Source organism: Pantherophis guttatus, chromosome 1 (assembly GCF_059756535.1).
Source record: "Pantherophis guttatus breed Tessera chromosome 1, ASM5975653v1, whole genome shotgun sequence".
Lineage (NCBI taxonomy): Eukaryota > Metazoa > Chordata > Lepidosauria > Squamata > Colubridae > Pantherophis > Pantherophis guttatus.
In genome coordinates, this window is record NC_142063.1 from 319,371,729 (window position 1) to 319,393,361 (window position 21,633).

General features: G+C 38.3%; 1 protein-coding gene across 6 annotated transcripts in view; it reads right to left on the bottom strand.

The window, feature by feature from the left end:
* Positions 1 to 17,756, bottom strand: part of MSRA (methionine sulfoxide reductase A) — a 188,581-nt gene extending 170,825 nt beyond the window's left edge. The window contains exons 1-2 of one of the 6 annotated variants that reach the window (XM_034421299.3): positions 11,390 to 11,651; positions 9,807 to 9,931 (exon numbers count right to left, since the gene is read on the bottom strand). Coding sequence is in view for 2 of the 6 variants with exons in the window: in XM_034421296.3 (XP_034277187.1) it covers positions 17,439 to 17,574 (136 nt within the window). In the remaining 4 variants the exon portion in view is untranslated. Of the gene's footprint in view, positions 1 to 9,806; positions 9,932 to 10,566; positions 10,798 to 10,861; positions 10,881 to 11,389; positions 11,653 to 17,215; positions 17,274 to 17,438 lie in introns of those variants that run through there. The other 5 variants (XM_034421301.3, XM_034421297.3, XM_034421296.3 and 2 more) reach the window with 5 other exon arrangements.
* Positions 17,757 to 21,633: the final 3,877 nt, after the last annotated feature.

Here is a 21,633-nt window from a genome sequence, read left to right on the forward strand (position 1 = left end):
TATTCCTTCTTCATTTTTCATATCCTGAACAGTACAATAATCCTCAGTTTACAACCTTTTATTTAACAATGATATGGAATTATGAAAAGATTGAAAAGGGTGCTCCATTAAATACTTCTAGCCATTTAAAATGGGCGTTGGTCCTACCTGATACGCCCGTTCTCTCCCGCGGGAGGGAACGGCAGGCAGCGCTGGGTAGACTCCGTCAGTTGACCAATCAGGACCAGGTCTGCAATGATGTTAAGCCCCGCCCTTCCTCTTGCTCTCCAGTTTATCGGCGAGGTAATCACTGCAGACTGGCGTGTCTCCTGCGGACAGTAAGGAAAGGTAAGTACAACCCACCCCACCCCGACACCCGACGGCTCAGCCCCACTAGGGAGGGGGCTGCCTGCCGTTCCCTCCCGCGGGAGAGAACGGGCGTATCAGGTAGGACCAACGCCCATTCTCCTCCTGGTTGGGAACGGCAGGCAGCGCTGGGACATCCCAAAGCTTGATGTCCAACGGGCGGGCAGTGTCAGGGCGAGCCGCAGATCAGGAAACATGAACCCGTTGCAGGACCCGTCTGCCGAAAGCCGCATCAGCCGACGCGTAGATGTCCAGACGGTAGTGTCTAATAAATGGTGTCGGGGTAGACCAAGTTGCCGCCTTGCAGACTTCTTCCAATGACACTTGAGTCGCCCATGCAGCGGAGGTGGCCGCACTCCTGGTGGAATGCGCGGTCACTCGACTGGGGGTTGCAAGTGACTGCAACTCGTATGAGAAAGCAATTGTGGCACGGATCCAGCGGCCTAAGGTCGGAGCAGAAACCTTGGTTCCCATCGTAGAAGGTTGGAACGAGACGAACAAGGCCTCGGTTTTACGGAAGGAGGCAGAACGATAAATGTAGATCCTTAAGGCCCTGCGGACGTCGAGCGTGTGCCACACCCTCTCGAGGCGGTGAGACGGGTGAGGACAAAAATTGGGCAAGGCGATTTCCTGCGAATGATGGTACATAGAATTTACTTTGGGGAGAAACGTGGGGTCCAAACGGAGGACCACTTTGTCGTGATGGAAAACACATAAGTCTTGGCGGATCGACAGAGCAGCCATTTCAGAGATGCGACGGGCGGAGGTCACCGCCACCAAAAATGCCACCTTAAAGGAGAGAAACTTCAGAGAAGTCACCCGGAGGGGCTCGAAGGGAGGTTGTGTGAGGGAGGACAAAACCTTTGAGTGGTCCCAAGTAGGGAAACGGTGAACAACCGGGGGACTCAGGTTGGAGGCTCCCCGCAGAAATTGGTGAATCAAAGGATCTTTAGTAACGGCTGCCAAAGATTCACATGCGGAGACGGAAGCCAAGGCCGCGACTTGTCGCTTCAGAGTAGAAGGAGCAAGACCGGAGTCGAAGCCGTCCTGGAGAAAGCCGATGACGTGAGCCACTGAAGGCGAAGTAGGAGAGATCTGGCGAGCCGAGCACCATGATGAAAAGGAGCACCAGATAGACTCGTAAATACGAGCAGTGGATGGGCGCCGAGCAGCCTGGATGGTTCTAATAGCGGCAGGTGGAATGTTGGCCCTCGTCAAGAATCCCCGCTCAGTCTCCAGGCGGTTAGTTGTAGCCATTGGGGCTCGGGGTGCACCAGAGCCCCCTGCAGTAGGCAAATCCGATCGTCCGGTGTTCGCCACGGACTGGCCGTGGACAGGGAAACCAGATCCGAGAACCAGGGCCGGCGAGGCCAGTGCGGCGCTATGAGAACCAGTTCCGACTTCTCCTCTAGGAGTTTCCTGAGGACCTTGGCGATGAGTGGCAGGGGAGGAAAGGCATAAAGAAGTACACCCCGAGACCAGGGTGACCGAAAGGTATCCACCGCTTCCGCGCCTGGGGATGGAAATCTGGAAAGGAAACGCGGAACCTGATGATTGACGTGGGAAGCGAACAAGTCTACTGCAGGGCGGCAAAAGCGGCTAGACAGTTCCAGGAATAGATCCGGATGAAGCTTCCATTCGGAATGGTCCACTATATTGCAACTAAGAGAATCTGCCTGAATGTTAGACTTGCCAGAAATGTGAGAAGCCCGTAGGGAGGCTAAATGAGACTCGGCCCAATGCCCTAGCTGTAGGGATTCGTGAAAAAGGGCCCAGCTGGAAAGGCTCGCATTGGTAGTAAGCAGCAACCTATGGGGCTCTCTAAACAGGGTACTGTTGGAGATGGTCCGTGTGATTCGGGCCGCTAAACCTCTTACGATGGGCTGCTAAGCAAAGGCTTGGAATTGCAGCCAAAACCGTCCTCCAAGCCGAGGAGGAGGCGAGCGCGGTGCAGAACAGGGCTACAGAGCGAACTCGTAGGCCCTGCCTGGTAAATTGCCAGCTGGCAGCCTGAAGCCGCGAGCGGCCATCCACGGGACAGGAGAGAATCCTCCATGCTGAAAGCGCTCTGCTCGATCGCCCCGATAGCTCTTAAAAGAACTTTATATATAGATATAGATATAGATATATAGATATAGATAGACAGATAGACAGATAGACAGACAGACAGACAGACAGACAGACAGACAGACAGACAGACAGACAGACAGATAGATAAGCAAGACGTAAAGCCAAAGCAGGAGACCAAACTCCAAGTCGACCGAGTCGATAAACTGGAGAGCAAGAGGAAGGGCAGGGCTTAACGTCATTGCAGACCCGGTCCTGATTGGTCAACTGACGGAGTCTACCCAGCACTGCCTGCCGTTCCCAACCAGGGAGAATATTACACCACCTCTCCCCGGCCATGTGATTTCAATCTCAGTCAAGATGGGCAACCTTCGCACTTATGACCAGTTGCCAGTTGCCCTGTGACCATGTAATCAACATTTGCAAACTTCTCTGCCAGCTTCCCTAGAAAGTAAATGGCAGGGAAGGTTGCAACTTCTCTCTCACCTCCGTGGGTTGGATGAAAGAGCTGCCTGCAAAGGAAAGCTGAACTGCTTCTGTGAGGAGCAGGAACAACTGAAATACTTCTGTTCCTACACTGCCAAAGGAGTTGCCTTTTGTGAATAAGAGCTGAACTCTTCTGGTGGGGCACAGGAATGGAACTGAAACTTCAGCATTTCAGCACCATTTCTATACCCCACTGAAGAGTTCTGTTCCACAGAGCTGAAAATCTTCAGCAGGCAATTCTTTCAGGGAGCCGAAATCTAAGGAAGAAGAAAGGCAACATGATAAGAGCACAGGGTGCCTCAGGGAAGTAAGGGAAACCCTCTGGTCAGGGGCTGAAAATCCTGCTTGGGTTTCAGCAAGGAAGACTTTCAGTTCCTGAGCAGAGACAGCATAGAAGGAGTGCAAAGTGCAGGAATTGCAATAATTGAAAGAAGCAGTCACATGGGCATCTTGCCTAATGATTGTTTCGCTCAATTGCCAAAATTCTGTTCCCAATTGTGGTTGCAAGTCATGAATTACCTGTTCTGACTAAAAATGTCCAATTCAATTCCAATTTGGTGAGATCACCAAATTGTATAGTTCGTTTCATCTTTATTGTGTTGAACTTTCATGTGTTTCATGTTCCCTCTGTAATTCTGTCTTTGAAGGTTTTCTGCATGGCAACAGTGGCAAACAGGTGTCCTTAAGGCTTCAATCAAGACAACAGATTCTCAACTGAGGGGCCTTTCATATCTGGTACTAGCATCATCATTTACTTTTTCTTGTCTATGTATATGATTTTCTAGTTAAATACAGGAAAAATTTACCATTGTGACAGTCCCACATTGTCGTTAAGTGATCATCTAGCTCTAGCACTGCTCCTGCCTGATAGGTGCTTGTTTCATTTGGGCAACTGGGATGACCTTTGGGTCTTGGGTGACTCTAGTAGGAGCATATATTTTTGCCCTGCATTGCCAACGTTCTTCATTTATGGGATGACTATTTATAGACAACGCCTTTAAATGACTTTTCTAATAAGAGGAAGACTAAACCGAGTTATATTTATAGTGTAAAACTCTTAGTATTTATATAAAATAAATCCCATCTTGAGGCATGAAAAAAAATCCAAAAATACTCTAATCCGATAATAGCATTTTTCAGGGAAACTGCATTCAATTTTGTGGGTCACATTATATAAGCAACATGTAATAATGTTTAAAATGATTTTTAATAAAACTGTCATTTCTTTATTTTACCAACTCGTTTATCCAATAAAAATATATTTTAAGATAATATGTAAAATTCCTTGACTTACACAAGTAAGAATATTATATTATTTCACTGGTAATTCAAGACAAGGGAGAAAATATATAGCAATTACAATTAGCAGCCATTCATAACCCCAATGAAAAAGTGAATTCCTCATAAAATGTTCAGGTACGTCTATCAGCCAAATTAGTTATTGTTAAATAATGGAAATATTGAGGTAATGTTTCAATGGACAGATCTGATGATAAATCTAGTCTGTAACTTTTCTTGAACAGGTTTCTGAAGAGAAAAAAATAAACGTATAAGTAAAAGTAATAAATTATTATTTTACAAAGACCAGTGGGGTTTTATTGTTTCTATTAAAAGAAAAGCACATTTTTATCCAACTTTTGTTATCAAAATAGGGACTATGTGCCATCAAGTCATCATTAATTCTTAATGACCACATAGATTTTCTCTATGATATGTCCCTAAACTGGTTCTTAAGGTCTTCCAACAGTGCACTCATCACATAATAGTCCATCCAACTTGCTGATCATTGTCTTCTCTTTCCTTCCATCTTTTCTAGTATTACAGCCTTCTCCAGAGACCCAGGTCTTCATAATGTGTCTAATGTAGAATAATTTGAGCCTGGTCATTTGTGCCTTGAATGAGAACTCTGAGTTGATTATTCACTTGTTTGTATACCAGCACTATGTATTTTTTTGAAAGATAAAAGTAAAACAAAAAAATGCAAGTTCATGGCTGTGAATTCCATTATTTTAACTATGGATCAAGTGTTACCTCATATTTTCTTTTTAATCAGTCCCAATTCTGATATTTTAACATCACCTGCATAATTTTATGCATCTCTATTATATACTCTTATGTGCTAGTTTTCTAAAGTAAACTGTAAATATTGATGGTGTTGGCTTTCCTTCTTTGAACTTGATGGCATAGGACCTAGTTATCTTCGAGATCGCCTTCTGCCACCGACGACCTCCCATTGACCCGTGCGCTCCTACAGAGAGGGCCTCCTCGGGGTGCCATCAGCCAAGCAATGCAGGCTGGTGACCCCCAGGGGGAGAGCCTTCTCTGTGGGGGCTCCCACCCTCTGGAATCAGCTGCCCCCAGAGATAAGGAGAATCCAAGACCTCCGTGCCTTCCGCCATGCCCTTAAAACTTACCTTTTCCAACAAGCCGGGCTGGCCTAACAAATCCTTTAAATGATTTTAAATTTGTTTGTCTTTTTAAATTTTGGGCCAAATTGAGATATTTCCTTTTAATCTGTTCTTAATGTATTTATTATGTGTTTTTATTTGGCTGTACACCACCCTGAGTCCCTAGGGAGAAGGGCGGTATATAAATTTGAAGTAAAATAAATAAATAAAAATTTCCAAGTTTTAATTAATCTCTGATTCCACTCTATTAAATGAGTCTTACACAAATTTTAATCACTGTTTTTCCCAGGCATTATGGAGAGTAAGTATTAGGAAAAAATAATTTCCTTGTAAAGTATATGGGAGTTTAAAAATAATTTTCAGCCAATACCGTTGCTATTTTTGCCTTATATAATGGTTTTCCACTTAATCTAAGCCAAAATTGAAGTATTCCTACTGAAGAAAGCAATACTTGTTAATCATAAAGATGTTTTATAGGTAAATTATTTAAAAAATGAGAGTAGAGTAGAATAGAAAATATTCAGATATATGTTTGCTTGCATTCTCAAGTATTTAAGCTTGCAAATAAATCTTGAATAATGTGTATGACTCACTTTGTTGTTAATGTTCATAACAAATGAATCAAAAAGCTTTGCACCTGGAACCAATTTTGATAGAAATTTTAGTTCCTGATCCTAATCCAACACTGCTGGACCACATTGGCTCTGTAGCATCACTATCATGCAGAGTTCAAGTTTATTTATAAGTGGACTACATATTTAGAATAAGATATCCTCAGAAATATTGAATTTAAGAAGATTCTGATATTGGAGACAGGTGCATTCTACTGTAAAATCCATTATAAGCATTTAATTTAGAGTATATCAAAGCTGACGTTTAAGATTAAGAAGTTATCACTTCTATAGCAATTTGCAGCTTAATTCTTTTCACTTTTGTTCCAAGCCACTTCCACAAAATACCTACTTTCCATTCATTTTGTGGGAAGATTCATCTACTTTCTCATATCTTCTTTTCTTTCCACAGTTACTCTTTGGCACCCCCCATCACAATCTTTTTCACAAGATGTGTACTTGACATCACTAAACAATGGTCTGTCACATATTCAGATCCTCTTATCCTCCTTATCTTCTCAATCTTTCATAACAATAAATTTAATCTTTCATAATAAATTACAACTCCATCATACTTTATATTCATTTCTCTGTTATGCATATAAATGAATATTCTTATGGTTAAAATACATTTTCAAAACATGCCCTTTTCAAAGCAGATATTTAGCAAATAATCAATTGTACTTGTTCTTGGGTCTCTAAATGGCCTAGTTAATTTTGCTGTATTCTCTTTGACATTTATACTGCTTGCATGCTGCCCATTCCCTCTGTTTGTAGGAAGCCAATATCCATCTACGTATGTTACTCCATTAAATAATTTTTAATTCCAGATCACCTGTACTGGAAATGTTGCACTATTTTTCCCCAAAACTCATCCTTTGTTCTCTTATTAACACTATAGGAGTATAACTACATTAACGCTCTAGGAACATCATTTTTTTTTTCCATTTCACTGGAAAAAAGTTGCCCAAAGTAGCCTCAAAACTCTGCTGTTTGCTCAACTGTTGTTATAGAGAATCGACTCCATGAAATATTACTTCCCTAAAAAACAAGTGGTAAGAGTTTTTTATAAGATTATTTTCCCTAAAAAAAAATGGTGAGTTTTTTGTAAGATTTTACCTTGATTCATTACTGCTTTCATGATAATTTCTACGAACATGTTTTTCCATATTATTAATTCTTTAGTATAGTACATTCTATCACAATTAGTGCTGTTATTAAATGTTATACATTGTATTATTGGTTTTATCTGCAGCTATTAACTTTAATTTTTATAATAAAAGTTAAAATGACAGAAAGTTATCATGTATATAAATAAAGTCTAGAAATAATTGTCATCTGGAATTAAATAAAACAAAACCATCCAAGACTATTATACTGTTCAAGATATGTTCTAAGACAGAGACCCTGTTTGATCAAGCAGTCAAGGCAACAGGCTAGGAATTAGAAACTGTGAGTCCTAGGCACAAAGCTAACTGGGTGATGCTGGCTAGTCACTCTACCTTAGCTCTAGGAAGCAAGCAATAGCAAACCATTCCAAAATGTGCCAAGAAAATTGCAGAGATTAGTCCAGGCAGTCACCAGGACTGACTCAACACTGACTCAAAGACACCAAAAACAAAAAATGTCCTGGGATATAGACAAAACTTAGTTGTAATGAAACCCTTTTCACAAATGATCTATGATGGTTATGTCTGGCAATGCATACTAAATATAGAGGGGAAGTAGACTAAATTACATTTAAATTTGATTAAAACTAAAAAATAAAATACTTCTTTAAATAATAGAATATTGTTCAAGTATTATAAACATCTTTCTCCATATTAAAAATTAAAACTCAAATACAGGTTTTGCACAGGGTCTGAGGACTACATCAAAGGCATTTGAGGTCACATAGTAGGCTCAGGCTGCAAACTCTGCATTCCTAATTTTGTAATTTATCCTAAAGGTTACATATTCCAAAACTTAAGGGGAAAATGACTAATAATTGTATCCATATAGTACATTAACAAAGCTAGCAATGATACTTTCTATTAGAATAAATTATTCCTCTTTTATGTCCTGAAAATAGTTTCTAAATATACATGTTTATTGAGAGTTAAGTCCCATTCAGTACAGCTTACTTCCTGACAAATTTATATAGATTAGAGCTTAAATATTCAAAAACTTTTACGTATTATTTAGTCCAAAACCATACTATGTTAGAAATGTGCTTCAATCAATAATGCTGAAAATATTACTGATTTCCATGAAACTTGCTCGGAACTTATTCTGGTCATATTTCACTGGAAATTATATCTTTAAAAAGCATTTCACATTAAATAATGTAGTTTTACCTATTCTCATATTAAGAATCTGTCTTTTTATGTAGCAAAGCTATCAACTGGAGTCCTGAACTATTGAGAATTAATCCCAAATCTTCCAGAATTCCAGAATATGGATATATAGATTTGTGCTATTATGCAATTTCCATTTGGAAAATCAGAATTACTCCTTAATTCTGTAACCACTCAGTTTACAAGGTGATTTAAAGGTTTTGGAAGAATAACAAATACATTAATACTTTTAAAATTAATTATCCAAAGTATATTTAAAGCACATTATTTAGCTGTAAAGTATTAAATAAAAGTAGATTTTTTTTTTAAATAATAAGAACATATTTCATCCTTTGTTTGGGATTTGTATGCAAAACAGAAAACATAACACACACACACACACACACAAAAACCCCAATTGAGTACAGTAAGGATAATCTAATACAGATCTTGAAAGTAGTACTTCCCAAATTTTAATCTCAGATAGATGGTTTATAAGCGTAGCAGGAACTTGGTAATTATTAGAATGGGTCCCACTGGATATAAGGATATGTCAAACGCACAGAACTGAACTGTCAATCCCTTTCATTTAAAAAAATATGTTTAAACATTTAAATCAATAGAATTTTAAAGTTTAGACATGGACTGGATTGAGTTAAATGTATATAATGAAAGATTAACCAAAATCTTAATTCCATTAATTGTAATAGTTTTTCAGTTATAAAATATACAATAATACTCCATTAATAAAATGTTAATTTTAGAAAATGAAGTAGAACATGAAATATCTCCTTTTAAAAACATATATGGGATTTATCTATTCAATGAACCATTTAAGAATAATGCTGTAATGATTTCTGGAAATAATACAACTAAGCAAATTTTCAGCATTTTTTTAATCCAAATAAAACAAATCAATTTTCATACTATATAAATTTAGAAAACAGTCTATTTTAATGCTTTGTTTTTAAATTATATTCACTATTTATAGATTTACTTCTGCCTAAATATCTTGATAATTACAGCTGTGATATCAACAATAATATACAAATAGAAATAAAAACATTTATAAATATGTTCACTTGTACTCACAAATTTGTATGAAAACTGTTTTAAGAAACTTAATTTTAATACATGACACATCACATCAATCATGTTTCAAAAATCAATCAGGAATAAAATAATTCAAGGCTTGATTCACGATATTTCATACATGTGCTACAGTAAAACATAAACTATTCCTCTTTTATGTCCTGAAAAGAGTATCTAAATATACATGTTTATTGACCATTAAAATCCATTTAGTTCACTGAAACTTACTTCCTGCCAGTTACAGATTCCATCTTAAATATTCAAATCCATAGTTAAAATTACAATGAATCTAATTTAATCTATTGTTAACCAATTATTATTGTGGCACTTTTTCTTTCAGATATAGCAATTACAGATACAGCCAGTAAAAACATTCTTCATCAAGTGATTAATTCTGCCACCATCCAAACACAAGAGAAGTAACTTTTTCTGTTCTACAATTTTTATCCAGAAATAATATAAAAAGAAGACTGATCTCACACCTGTGTTATAAAAGGTTAATCCCCAAACTTCTGGTGGGCAATAGTAGAAATCCCATCTTCAACACTGCTTGTTCCTTTTCAAGCACACAGTGGTTTCTTCCAATTGCATGTTCTGGTCTTTCCCACTGACAGTTAATAAATAGTGAAAGGAGAATGTAAGCCAGGAGAGGAGAAAATATAAAAAAGAAATGCTTTTCTTTAAGAAAATATTCTGATGTATTCTTGCTTCACAGAAGATCTCAGGATGCATCTTAGAAGGGGCTCCTTGGAAAGTTTTTTTAATAATATTTTATTATTGTAATTGTTATTTTATGATAATTAATAAGGAACTATCATTCCTAGTTTCCACTTTGACTTTTTAATCAATTTAAACATCATAGTTTTTAGCCTTTAAAAGTTAATAACTGCAGTGTTATGAAGATAGAAAAGGAAAATTTATATTCTTATTTCAAATTTTAAAGCATCCACCCAATTTTTTTTAAAAATAAATCAATAACTTTTATCATACAAACTAATAGCATTCTTTTCTATATAGAATGTTTTCACTTTTAGAATCTTCATTTTTGCCCCACCTCCCATTTTGAAATCTTATACATACAAAATTCAGATACCATATGCATTATCTTACATGTACAAAACAAACACTATGATAGCTTCTTTTTAAAAAAGGTTGCTTCCCAAGTCACTTATGAGCAAATTTAATATATCATCTTTTTTTAAAAATCCCAAGCGACTTTAATATCATTCTAAGTTTGAATACCAGAAACTTCTGTTTTTTTCCTCTATCCCAAGATGGTTTTCTTTTCCGAAGCTCAAGCCGAGAAAATAGACAAAAGAAGCCGATTCACTGAACCTTGCCAAGTCTTGCCTTTTTTCCCCTCTTTTCTTCAGCTTACACTACTCATTGCTCCCAGGATGGCAACCTTCCCAAGCAGTCTTGGCGGAGCTCCAGTCTGTGCTAACCTATCAGAAGTCCTTGTTTCTAATAGAAGTCCTTTGAAAATCAATATATTATGCATATACTCTGCACAATAATCGTTGTCCAGTATACCAACCATGATATCTGTAAGACAACTTGGCTGAATGAATAGGTGCTGATGCCGGGATATGGTTTCTGACCAACGATGGTCAGAAACCATATCCTGGCAACAACTTCCATTCTCCTGCCAAACTCCAGTACAGACTTCATGGATTTTATATTGTAGGATAGTAACTTTTTTTTTCTTTACTCAGTAAGCCTGGGCAATTATAAGCAGCACTCAGCAATAAGAAATTTTCCTAGAAATGTCAGCAGAGAAGCTTTTCACATAGGAGGAGCTTCCTATTGCATAAACAACTCAAAACACTGTTATTAAGATTTTCTTGACATCAGCTGATAGGATGGGACAGAATAGGATAGGACAATTGTTATTGTCACTTTTTTTCTATGAACACACTGGCACATATTAAAAAATGACATTCTGATGCCCGTTTTCAAAAGAAAATAAGCTGAAATGTTGAAAATCCACCGAGCTTACAGCACTATCCAGAATAGAATGCTTTATCCAAGTTTCTGTTGCAATGATAACAAAGCAGTTTCTCACCTGCCAGTTTGTTAGTAACTCTACCTTCCTGTACTCCATTTTAGGCTCTAAGGAGCACATTAGCAAGCAAAATAGATGGTAATGAACTCTATATGGATTAGCCTTTAGCCTAGTTGTTAGCCCTCCATGTTTGCCTCGTTTCCTCTTTCGATCATACCGCCACCTCCTCAGAAGACGCTCAGCACCAGAGGGAGATTTCCCTGCTGCAAAGGCTGCTGCTCCCACTGCCTCCGCCACCTAAAACTCTGAAAGTGCTCTGCCAAGCACTTTCAGAGATTGCAGTCTATCTCATACCCTCCACACAACCCACCGACACTTCTGCTGCTTGCACCTTCAACCAAAGCAGTCCGAAGCAACACACTCTCCAGAATAGCTTTACCAATAGTTCCTCTCTTGCAAAATATCACCAAATCCAATACAGACTGACAGTCATAACAATTTTGTAATACAATTCCGCTTGTCACAATTCCCAAAGAATCACTCAAACCGGATGACACTTTCATCTCCAAAACCCCAACACTCTTGAGAGCCGAAGCAGCTGCAGCTAAGCAAGATGCCACCATTTTAGAAAAGAACACAAACCATGAAAATTTAGATTTTAATTTAAACTAACAACAATCTTAAATTCAAATTATATTTAAGTATTTTTCAAAATGAAGCCAACTTACAATATCAGCTGTCTGGTTAGGTTTTTATAACCAAAATAAAACACTTACATTATGACTTAATGCAATACAAAATATTGAACTGTTTATTCATGTAAATCACTGTAAATTATGAATTATTGTTCATTAAATGCGTCATGGCTACCTACTCCAAAAATACAGAATTAAAACAGTTAAAAACATAAAACAAGACAGCCTGGACTTTTAAAAATCATAAAAATAAAAGGATGACAGATGCGCCACAGACATATTAACCCAGACTTAGGAGCAGAGCCAGGTCTTAAGGGCCTTCCAGAATACCAGGTAACTGGTCACTATATGTATCTCTGGGAGGATATGCTAGAGGGCAGGGTATGCTACAGATAAGGCATATTTCATGGTCCCATAATATATCATGAATTGAGGGGACCTGTAGCGTACCCATTCTGCCCAAACATAGCAGGCAGGTAGAAACAACTGAAGATAGGTAATCCCTCAAATAACCAACCCCTATGCTATTATATAGTAATATGTAATACCATGTTATAGTAATGTGAGCAGAATAATGTAATGCATGAATATAACCATAGTGTTTTATTCAATACAAGTAGTCCTCAACTTACAACCACAATTGGGACCATAACCTTGGTTGCTGAGTGAAGTGGTCAATAAGCAAGTTGTTAAGCAAACAAAGGGAAAGATGCCTTGTAAAGGAATTTTACAAGGAAATGAAATCTGGGTCTTCACAATCCTCACTTCCTTTCTTCAGCCCAGTTCATTTACCCTTGCCACTGCTCCCTATTTACAAAGGGCCATAGCAGCATAGCCTAGGGTTGTCTACTCAGCCCCCTGCATCTGCTCCGATTGGGCAGGTCTCTGTGGGGACAGAAGAAAGCCTGACCATACTGCATCTAGGGAAGTAGAGAATTCCTCAGTATTCATAGTATCCTCCCAAGATTATTCCTCCTGCTGTACCCTTTCCAGTCAATAATGAAGTACTCAAGATGACTCAATATTGATGGAAGTCCAGGATCTATCTGACCTCATGTTTCTTCAAGTTGTCTATCAACAATGATGGAGATGAGGCAGCACTGTTATGTGCCTGGTGTGCTGGCACATTTAGGACCAAGAATGGAAGTGAATGATAGGATGGAGCAAACAGATGAGTGGAGCTGGGCTTATAGGGACAAATTTGATCTGTGCTCCACACGATTTCATGTCTCAGATTAGATTGATTACAAAAGCATAGGGCAGGTAGAGGGACCCAGAACTCCAAAAATTGTCCATATCTATCAGTTCATCTTTCATTTTTATAAAATAACTGTTGACAAACAACTTTTATGAACAATCCATTGCTGCAAACCAGCAGCAAAGATTTCTTCTTTCAGCATTAAATGATAATTCTTTAAACTATCCTCCATGTCAAGGAATCCACAGTTCTTGAAGTTTCGATAGATTCCAAAAACTGAGGATACAGGCAAGAAAGCATATACTTGTTTAGCAGATAATGATTGCCTAAGAATCATATTAACAACTGATAGTCACACTGGACTCAGTCATAAAGAATCCAATATTTTATATGTGGTAAAATCAAAGAGTCATACAGTTATTATAATTCAATGTAAACCACAAATTAAACGAATGACTTGAATGCAACTTAATTGTTAAGCAGCATCAGTTTTATTCACAACAGACATTACACTAAAATTGATAAGAAGTTTCCCGTAACAGGGATTAAGAAATTATTATTTGATGTAATTCCTGTTACGTGAGAAGTAGAGACACCATAGAGACTTAATTAAAAGAAGCAAACCCAGAAGCCATTGTGCACAAGATATAATGTAATCTCTAGTATGCTGTTTTATTAATGTTACTAAAGCTCTTAGCATGGCTTGATATGCCACATCAACATTTCATCACCCAGTTATAACACATGAAACACTATCCTTTTAAAAAATGTAATATTTGGGAAATAGGTATAGATGACTGCAAGATTTTTTTCTCACTTTGGCATTTAGTGTCACTTCATTCATGAGTAAGTATTTTCAATAGTATTTTTAAGATGCTGCTTTTGCCAGCAGTTTTAAATTCTCAATGCATTATCAGTTTGCAGGAGGAATATAAAACTGTACCTGGGTTTAGATACACATTGCATAACTCTATTTTGGTTTATTGTGCTTTGCCAGATGCAGTTGCTGTCTTAAGTGTTCAATACTCCACCAAATGCAATTTACTTGAATAAATTAGTTAAACAAATTGCAAATTAGCCTGCGATACGAACGTAGCCAACATTACATAGGATTCCTCACTAAGCTTTGACAAAGTTCATATAGAATCTACTGCATGTGAATGTTGAAACGGAGATGAATGTTGCCGCCCTGCAGTCGGCAAAAACTAATGGAGTAAAATCCACAGGGACTCCCATATGAATGTTATTAAAAATTATTTAATGTGCAATGCCATTGTCTAAGAAATATAGAGAAAATACTTAAAATTATCTCTGCCATTGAGTTCATGAATCCACAAATATTTGGATTCAAAAACAAGCTGTTGTATATTTAATCAATTCACAAAAGAGGAAATTCTAGCATATAAATTGCATTGCTGACCTCCAAAATACAATGCCCAACTGTCAGAAAGTGAAATCCAAATAGCATCTACTTCAGAGTCTCCAAACCAATATATCTACAGTAAATATTCAGCAGTCCCTTCAATTCACCCACTTTCCAGGATTTTTTTAAAAATGTTCTGTAAAAATAGAATAAATTCTCAGTCCAACACAGTTGAGAGAACTGTTTGTTTTTTCTAGATCTCAACAGTGGGAAAATAAAATCCATCTCCATCTTTGCTAAAGTTAATGAAAAATCAAAGTGCTATATATATATATATATATATATTCTTTTTTATAACTTTCTTGCTCTTAAGGAAGAAAGACTGTAAAAAACAAATAAAACTACATGATATTTTCTTTCAGCAAACTGTACTCTGATTACAAAGCCATCATAAATCTTCTCAGAGAAGAAATCCAGCTTCAGAATTTCAGTATAATGCAAACAGCAATGTAAGAGGACCTAATAAGCAACTTTTCAAGAACTGCAGGAATTGAACTGGAACAGAATCTTCTAAATGAGAAAGGCTTACCAATGAATACTGCAAGATAATAAGAATGTGCCAGATATCCAGATAATATTACCTCAGAAATTGTAGCTGTTAAGTATGTGCTTTGACATGTTGCTTTCTTTAAAGCTTTTATATTAAGAAATTCCAAGTGCCAGTCATAAATTCTCTTTGCACTATTAATCCATAAAAATATATTTTATTTTCAACAAAAGAATGTAATATAAAGACTGAGTGCATATGAATGAAATCTTTTAAAGATATTTTTTAACCATTTATGTTTCATACAATATAAATGCTAGAAGGCAGTGAACTGATTCAGGGACTGTATTAGTTACAATGCGGTTTACTGTACTCATAATGCATTATATGAACCCACCCACTGTATCTGTAAACTATGATTTAACATGTGTGAATTGAGCCAACTGTGGTTTTCTTGAACAAATTTCATTAAGAAAACCAGCTAAGTGTGATGTATGGAGCTAGCCAATTTATTGGCAATCTAGTCCTAAACGTATAGATATAAAAGGCTCAGAAAGCTTTAGGAAAAAATTATCCTAAAGGACAGGACATCTCCACTTGGTAGTTACTACAGATGAATTGTAGTATTTATTACATGCATTGCATAAGGCCTCACTTCATTTCACATTCACTTCTATTTCCCACTTAAAACTGAAAGGATTACTGGGGATAAAATAAATGTGCCCTAGAGAATATGCCCAAAATTTCTGTTACTAAGCAAGACAGTTATGTGAGTTTAGCCCATTTTACGACCTTTCTTGCCACAGTTATTAAGTGAATCACTGTAGTTACATTAATAACATGGTTAAGTCAGTGGTGAAATCCAAATTTTTTTACTACGGTTCTGTGGGCGTGACTTGGTGGGCATGGTGTGGCTTGGTGGGCATGGCTTGGTGGGCGTGGCAGGGGAAGAATACTGCAAAATCCCCATTCTCTCCCCACTCCTGGGGGAAGGATATTGCAAAATCTCCATCCCCACCCCACTCTGGGGCCAGCCAGAGATGGTATTTGCCAGTTCTCCGAACTATTCAAAATTTCCACTACTGGTTCTCTAGAACCTGTCAGAACCTGCTAGATTTCACCCCTGGGTTAAGTGAATCTGGCTTTCCCATTGTTTTTGCTTGTCAAAGAGTGATCACAATAGCACCGGGATTCTGCAATCTTCATAAATACAAGCCAGCTGTCAAGCATCCAAATTTTGATCATATGACCATGGGGATGCTGCAACAGTCATGAGTGAGTTAGGTCACTTTTTTCAGTGCTGTTCTAACTTTGAATGGTCATTAAACAAATGGTTGTAAATTAAGGACTACCTGTATGCATTTTCTCCCTTGACGTACCAGAAAATGTGCAATAAAAGAAACCTTCCTAGCCTAGATTCATAACCTAACCTAACCCAGCCCAGCCTAGTCTAGCCTAGATTCATTCTTAAACAGTATCTTAAAACATTCATCAAGCATATTGTATTGAATTCCCTATCTACGTGCCCTGTTGGCTTTGGCAATGCTAACTAAGGAAGCAGGAACATGACGTTAGTATACCCGTAGTAAGCAGATATAAAATGCAATTAAGAACAATATAGTTACAGAAATAAGAGGAATAATAAAAAATATTTCAAGAACCCTACAGTATTGGATACACAACTGGAGAACATAAAATGCCCTTCTAATAGACTTTATACTAGTTTATTTTCCTATGTCTGTAATTGCAAAATCTTGAGCTGAAATTGACTGCTAAAATCTCTACCTGCTGATTTCTGCGGGTTGAAGCTTGTTACTGTGTTAAAAGCAGGCCAGGTGCTTTTTTTTCTCATTGTTTTTGTCTAAACACTTGACATTTCAAGCAAATTAAAAACACTCACTATAAAAATAAAAAACCCCTTAGCAATAATATTAAATCAAAGCTGGTAACAAATGAATAATTCATTTACTGCAAAGTCAAAAATATCATATTAATAAAAGCACAAACCAAACGCAATAAGCAAGCTAACCAAGGCTACACGCACGAATAAGCATGCGCAATAGACTGAATGGCTTGGCTTTACTTTTCCGGAGCAGTCGCGCCAGATTCAGCCTCACACTTGAAGGCATGCTCAGGCGCATGCGTCAAGCCCTACTCGGACGAGAGAAAGCAAGCGTACGCCCTCCAGGCTTCAAAAACCTCGTCGACGTTTTCCCCGTCAACTGCTTTCTCAAAGCGCATGCGCAGGGAACTGCCTCACGCCAACAGTTAAGATTAATTAGTGTTTTCTTTCTCCTTCTGCCTACCCGGAATACGGACGAGGCTCTGGTCTCTGCCAGGCAAAGCTGCTTCTTTGCTGGGGATTTTTAGAAAAACCGAAGAGGCTTCTCCCATGGTGGCGAAAGTACGGAAGAGACGGCAGGCAGTAGCAGCAAAAAGCATTTGCCCCTCCCGCCTTCTTGTCAGCCCCCAAGGGCAAAAAGGAGGAAGAGGCGGTAACGAACTTGCCTGGCGGCTTGCGTAAGTGCCGAGCTCGAGACTTGGAGCACGTGGCCAGCAATCCGCGAGGGAGAGAAAAAAGACCGGAGCCCGTCCAGGCACCGGCACTGCACCGGCACTTGCCTCTGATGATCCTGCTGCTGGTTATGTGTAACTTTCGTTTGACTCATAGGCAATATTTACAACGGGATCTCTGGCCCATAGGAAGATATAGGAAAAGTTTGCACCTTAAACGAGGGGTCTCCAACCTTGGCGACTTTAAGCCTGGCGGACTTCAACTCCCAGAATTCCCCAGCCAGCTTTGCTGGCTGGGGAATTCTGGGAGTTGAAGTCCGCCAGGCTTAAAGTCGCCAAGGTTGGAGACCCCTGCCTTAAACTACGAGATAGCTGCCTGCAGTTTAGCATAGTGGTGTCGTGGAAAACAAGCACCCGTGCTTAGTTTGTGGTTAAACCCTGGTTGTGAGTGCTCGGAAAACGAGTTAATACTACCTCCCAAATCTGGATAAGTTACCCAAAATTGGATAAAAGAGCTTTTTTCTTTGGGTAACGAACGCGACATGAATCCGCTCATTAGCCAGTCACAAGGACGTTCAAATCGAAGTGTTTTACCTGGCTTTGGGGAAAAAAGGACTTTGTGATAAGCAGTTTTGGGTAATGAAGGCAAAAAGCTTGCGAACTACTGGAATAAACCATTGTTAAATCAGTCGTGGGGATGTTCTTACTTAACACCCCGGTTGGATAAAAGTTTGTTGTTGTTTTGCTTCCTCTGTAAAATGTGGATTATATCAGACAGTAATCTAAGCTTTTACTGAAGTATGATTTATGAAACAAGTGGCTTTGCACAATAGGGCCTGGTGGCTCAGCAGACTGATAGCATTGTGATTCACACCAGCTGTCTGCAATTACTGTAAGTTCGAATCTCACCAGGCTCAAGGTTGACTCAGCCTTCCATCCTTTCTAAGGTAGGTAAATTGAGGACCCAGTTTGTGGGGGCAATAAGCTGACTTTGTATAAATATACAAAAGTATGAAGGCTGTTGCTTAACGCATTGTAAGCCGCCTTGAGTCTCTGGAGAAGGGCGGCATATAAATCAAATAAAAAAAAATACAATGAATGTGACTGAAGGACGTACTGCACTATAGTTAGTTTACTAATTTGGGAAATTCATCTAGTCTTTTGCCTTCTGGCAGAAGATACAGAACAATTAAAACTCGGACCACGCGTTTTCTGAATAGTTTTTATCCCAGAGCTATAATTGCACTCAACAATGAACTAAAGGGCCACCATCAGTGAGCTGTTAGACAGCATTACTTGGTCTGTTGTGTGGATGTTTGGGTGGTTTAGGGCTGGGGAATTTGGTGAGTGGGAGTGTGTTTGGGGATTGTTATGTGTGTTGGACCTGGTCTTTGGGTGTTAAGTGAATTTCGTTGTATGGGTATACTGTGTATACAAGTACAATGACAAAGTTATTATTATTATTAGAACATGTAATTTGAAAATGCATATACTCAGTTTCTGCATATTAACATGGTGTCCTAATACAGTGTTTTTGTGCCAGCATAAGATCAATTGTAATCCATAATTCACAATTCATAAATTGCAGTGCTTTCAATTTGTACAACGGTAAACTATGACCAAGGAAAGCATATTGTGCTATTGTACTATTTGTAGTATAAATAGTAGTAGGACTATTGTACTATCCTTAATTTCCCACAAGAAGGTTTTTTGACCAAAGAAATTGGAATTTCTTCATGAATAAGGAATGCCCAAATGTTACCAGATGCTAGTCCAATTATTAAGATGTATTTTCGAAATAGTACAGTTGAACTTCACTTGTTTCAGTTTCTATGATATGCCTCTCAAAACTGACATTTATTTATAAAGAAATAAAATTTATTGGACCCTCATCTTTTCTCAAGGTAACTCTGGGCAGTTTACAATCATAAAAAATAAAAACTACAAAGATAAAAACATAAAGAACTGCACACAGCCAAATAGAGCAGACCAATTAAAAGATGGGAAGGATGGGAGCAGGATGAGGGGGGGAGATGGAATCTGTGGTTAATCGAATAAGCACCTCCACTGTGTTTCTCCCCCATTGGAACCCCAAAACCAACTTTCAGAGCCAGGTCTTTAGGCTCTTACGGAAAGTTAAGAGGGTTGGCGCCAACCCCACTCCAGGTGCCAAAATGTTCCCTGCTCCACAGGGCAGGAGCCATGTCAGAGGGGGCCCTTCTCCTGGACCCTGCCACCCAGAATAATTGGGCCAAGAGGGCCTGCAGAACACCTCATCTGCCAGCACAAGTGGGTGGGTCACTCCCAGTGAGAAGAGACTGGTCCTCAAGTAGCCTGGAGCAGGGCTTTAAAAGTGATTACCAACAGCTTGAATTGTCTATGGAGATTCTGGGTCATCCAGGTCATGGTTGTCCCAATAAAAACCCAATTAAAACCAGGGTTTTATATATAAAACCAGGGTTTTATATATATTTATATATAATAAAACCATGGGTTTTATTGTACAACCCATGGTTGTACAATAAAAACCCAATTAAAACCAGTTAAGATCGAATGATAAATAATAACACCCATGGTTATTATTTTCTTTGAAGACATTTCGCTTCTCATCCAAGAAGCTTCTTCAGCTCTGACTGGATGGTGGGGAATGGAAGGATAAATATATCCTTTTTAAATAGGAAGTATAAACTTTTTAATGGAAGGAGTATAAATTCCCCACCATCCAGTCAGCGCTGAAGAAGCTTTTTGGATGAGAAGCAAAACATCTTCAAAGAAAAACCCAGAAAGTCCAGTTGCCTCATGAAAAAGCACCTTTGGGATAACAGTTTGAATTGCAGACCAGCAGCCAATGCTGCTCTCGGAGCAGTGGTGTTACATGGACCATTCTTGGGGCCCCAAGAACTGCCCACGCCAAATCTTTAATAGTACTAGCTTTTAGCATGGTGAACCTGCACAAGACTATTTTCTGTTTGGAATCAATTGAATTGGCAGATATTTATATAATGGTCCTCAGGACTTCATTCAATGTATTTGGTGCCATCAGTATTACTAGTAAGATGACTAAGTTCTTGACTGGTATCCTCATGTGCCAATTGCATTATTGTAGCGGCCTTTTGGCCAGCTTGCCAAAGACATCACTCCTAGCCTTGATTCATTTCTAGAATTTTATTCATACTACCCTGGACAATGTATGTATGCAGTAGGTATATATGAGTATATGTGTGTTTTTGTATAATGTGTATATGCATATATTGGTGCATGGATGTGTAAATACTGTATGTCTATTGTATCTGAATACGTCTCTGTATTTAAATGAACATATATTAAATTGGATCAAATAGATGTAAATTAACTTGGATTAAATGGATATAAATACACTGTATTTATATATAAATATAGTGTAGATGTGTGTCAGTGTACATATATGCATACACATACATATAATATGTGAATGCGTGTGTGTTTTAGTGTGCACATATGCATGTGTAGGTATATAGATATGTGCTCAAAGTACCAGTTATCTTTAAAGCCTATAAAATTTGATTCCAGAAAAATTGAAGAAATGTTTTCTATATAATGCCTCCACATATACAAAAAATGCACACACTGAAATCTTCCTAAGTGCTTTTGTTGAGTTGCCCAAGACCACAAGAATTAGGAATCCTGTAAACAAATATCTAAAAGGATAGCTCAACAGAGTCTTGTGACACTTTCCATGGACCAAATAGAGTTCATACAATAAAATAGCAGACTCTTTTTCTTCAATTGGCGGAGGTTACATGAGATTCAGCTGAATCATTAGTCACCAGTGCAACAAGAAGTTACAATATAAAAGATAAAGGGGAGGGGGGGTTACGTCTCATGTAATGTTTTTTGCAACATGAATGAAACAGAGGCTGAAGTGGAATTTTCTTGTCATTCTATATCTAAAGGATAACACCGATGTTATTAGAAGGACTCCCCCCCCCACCCCCTTGGGGTTTAATC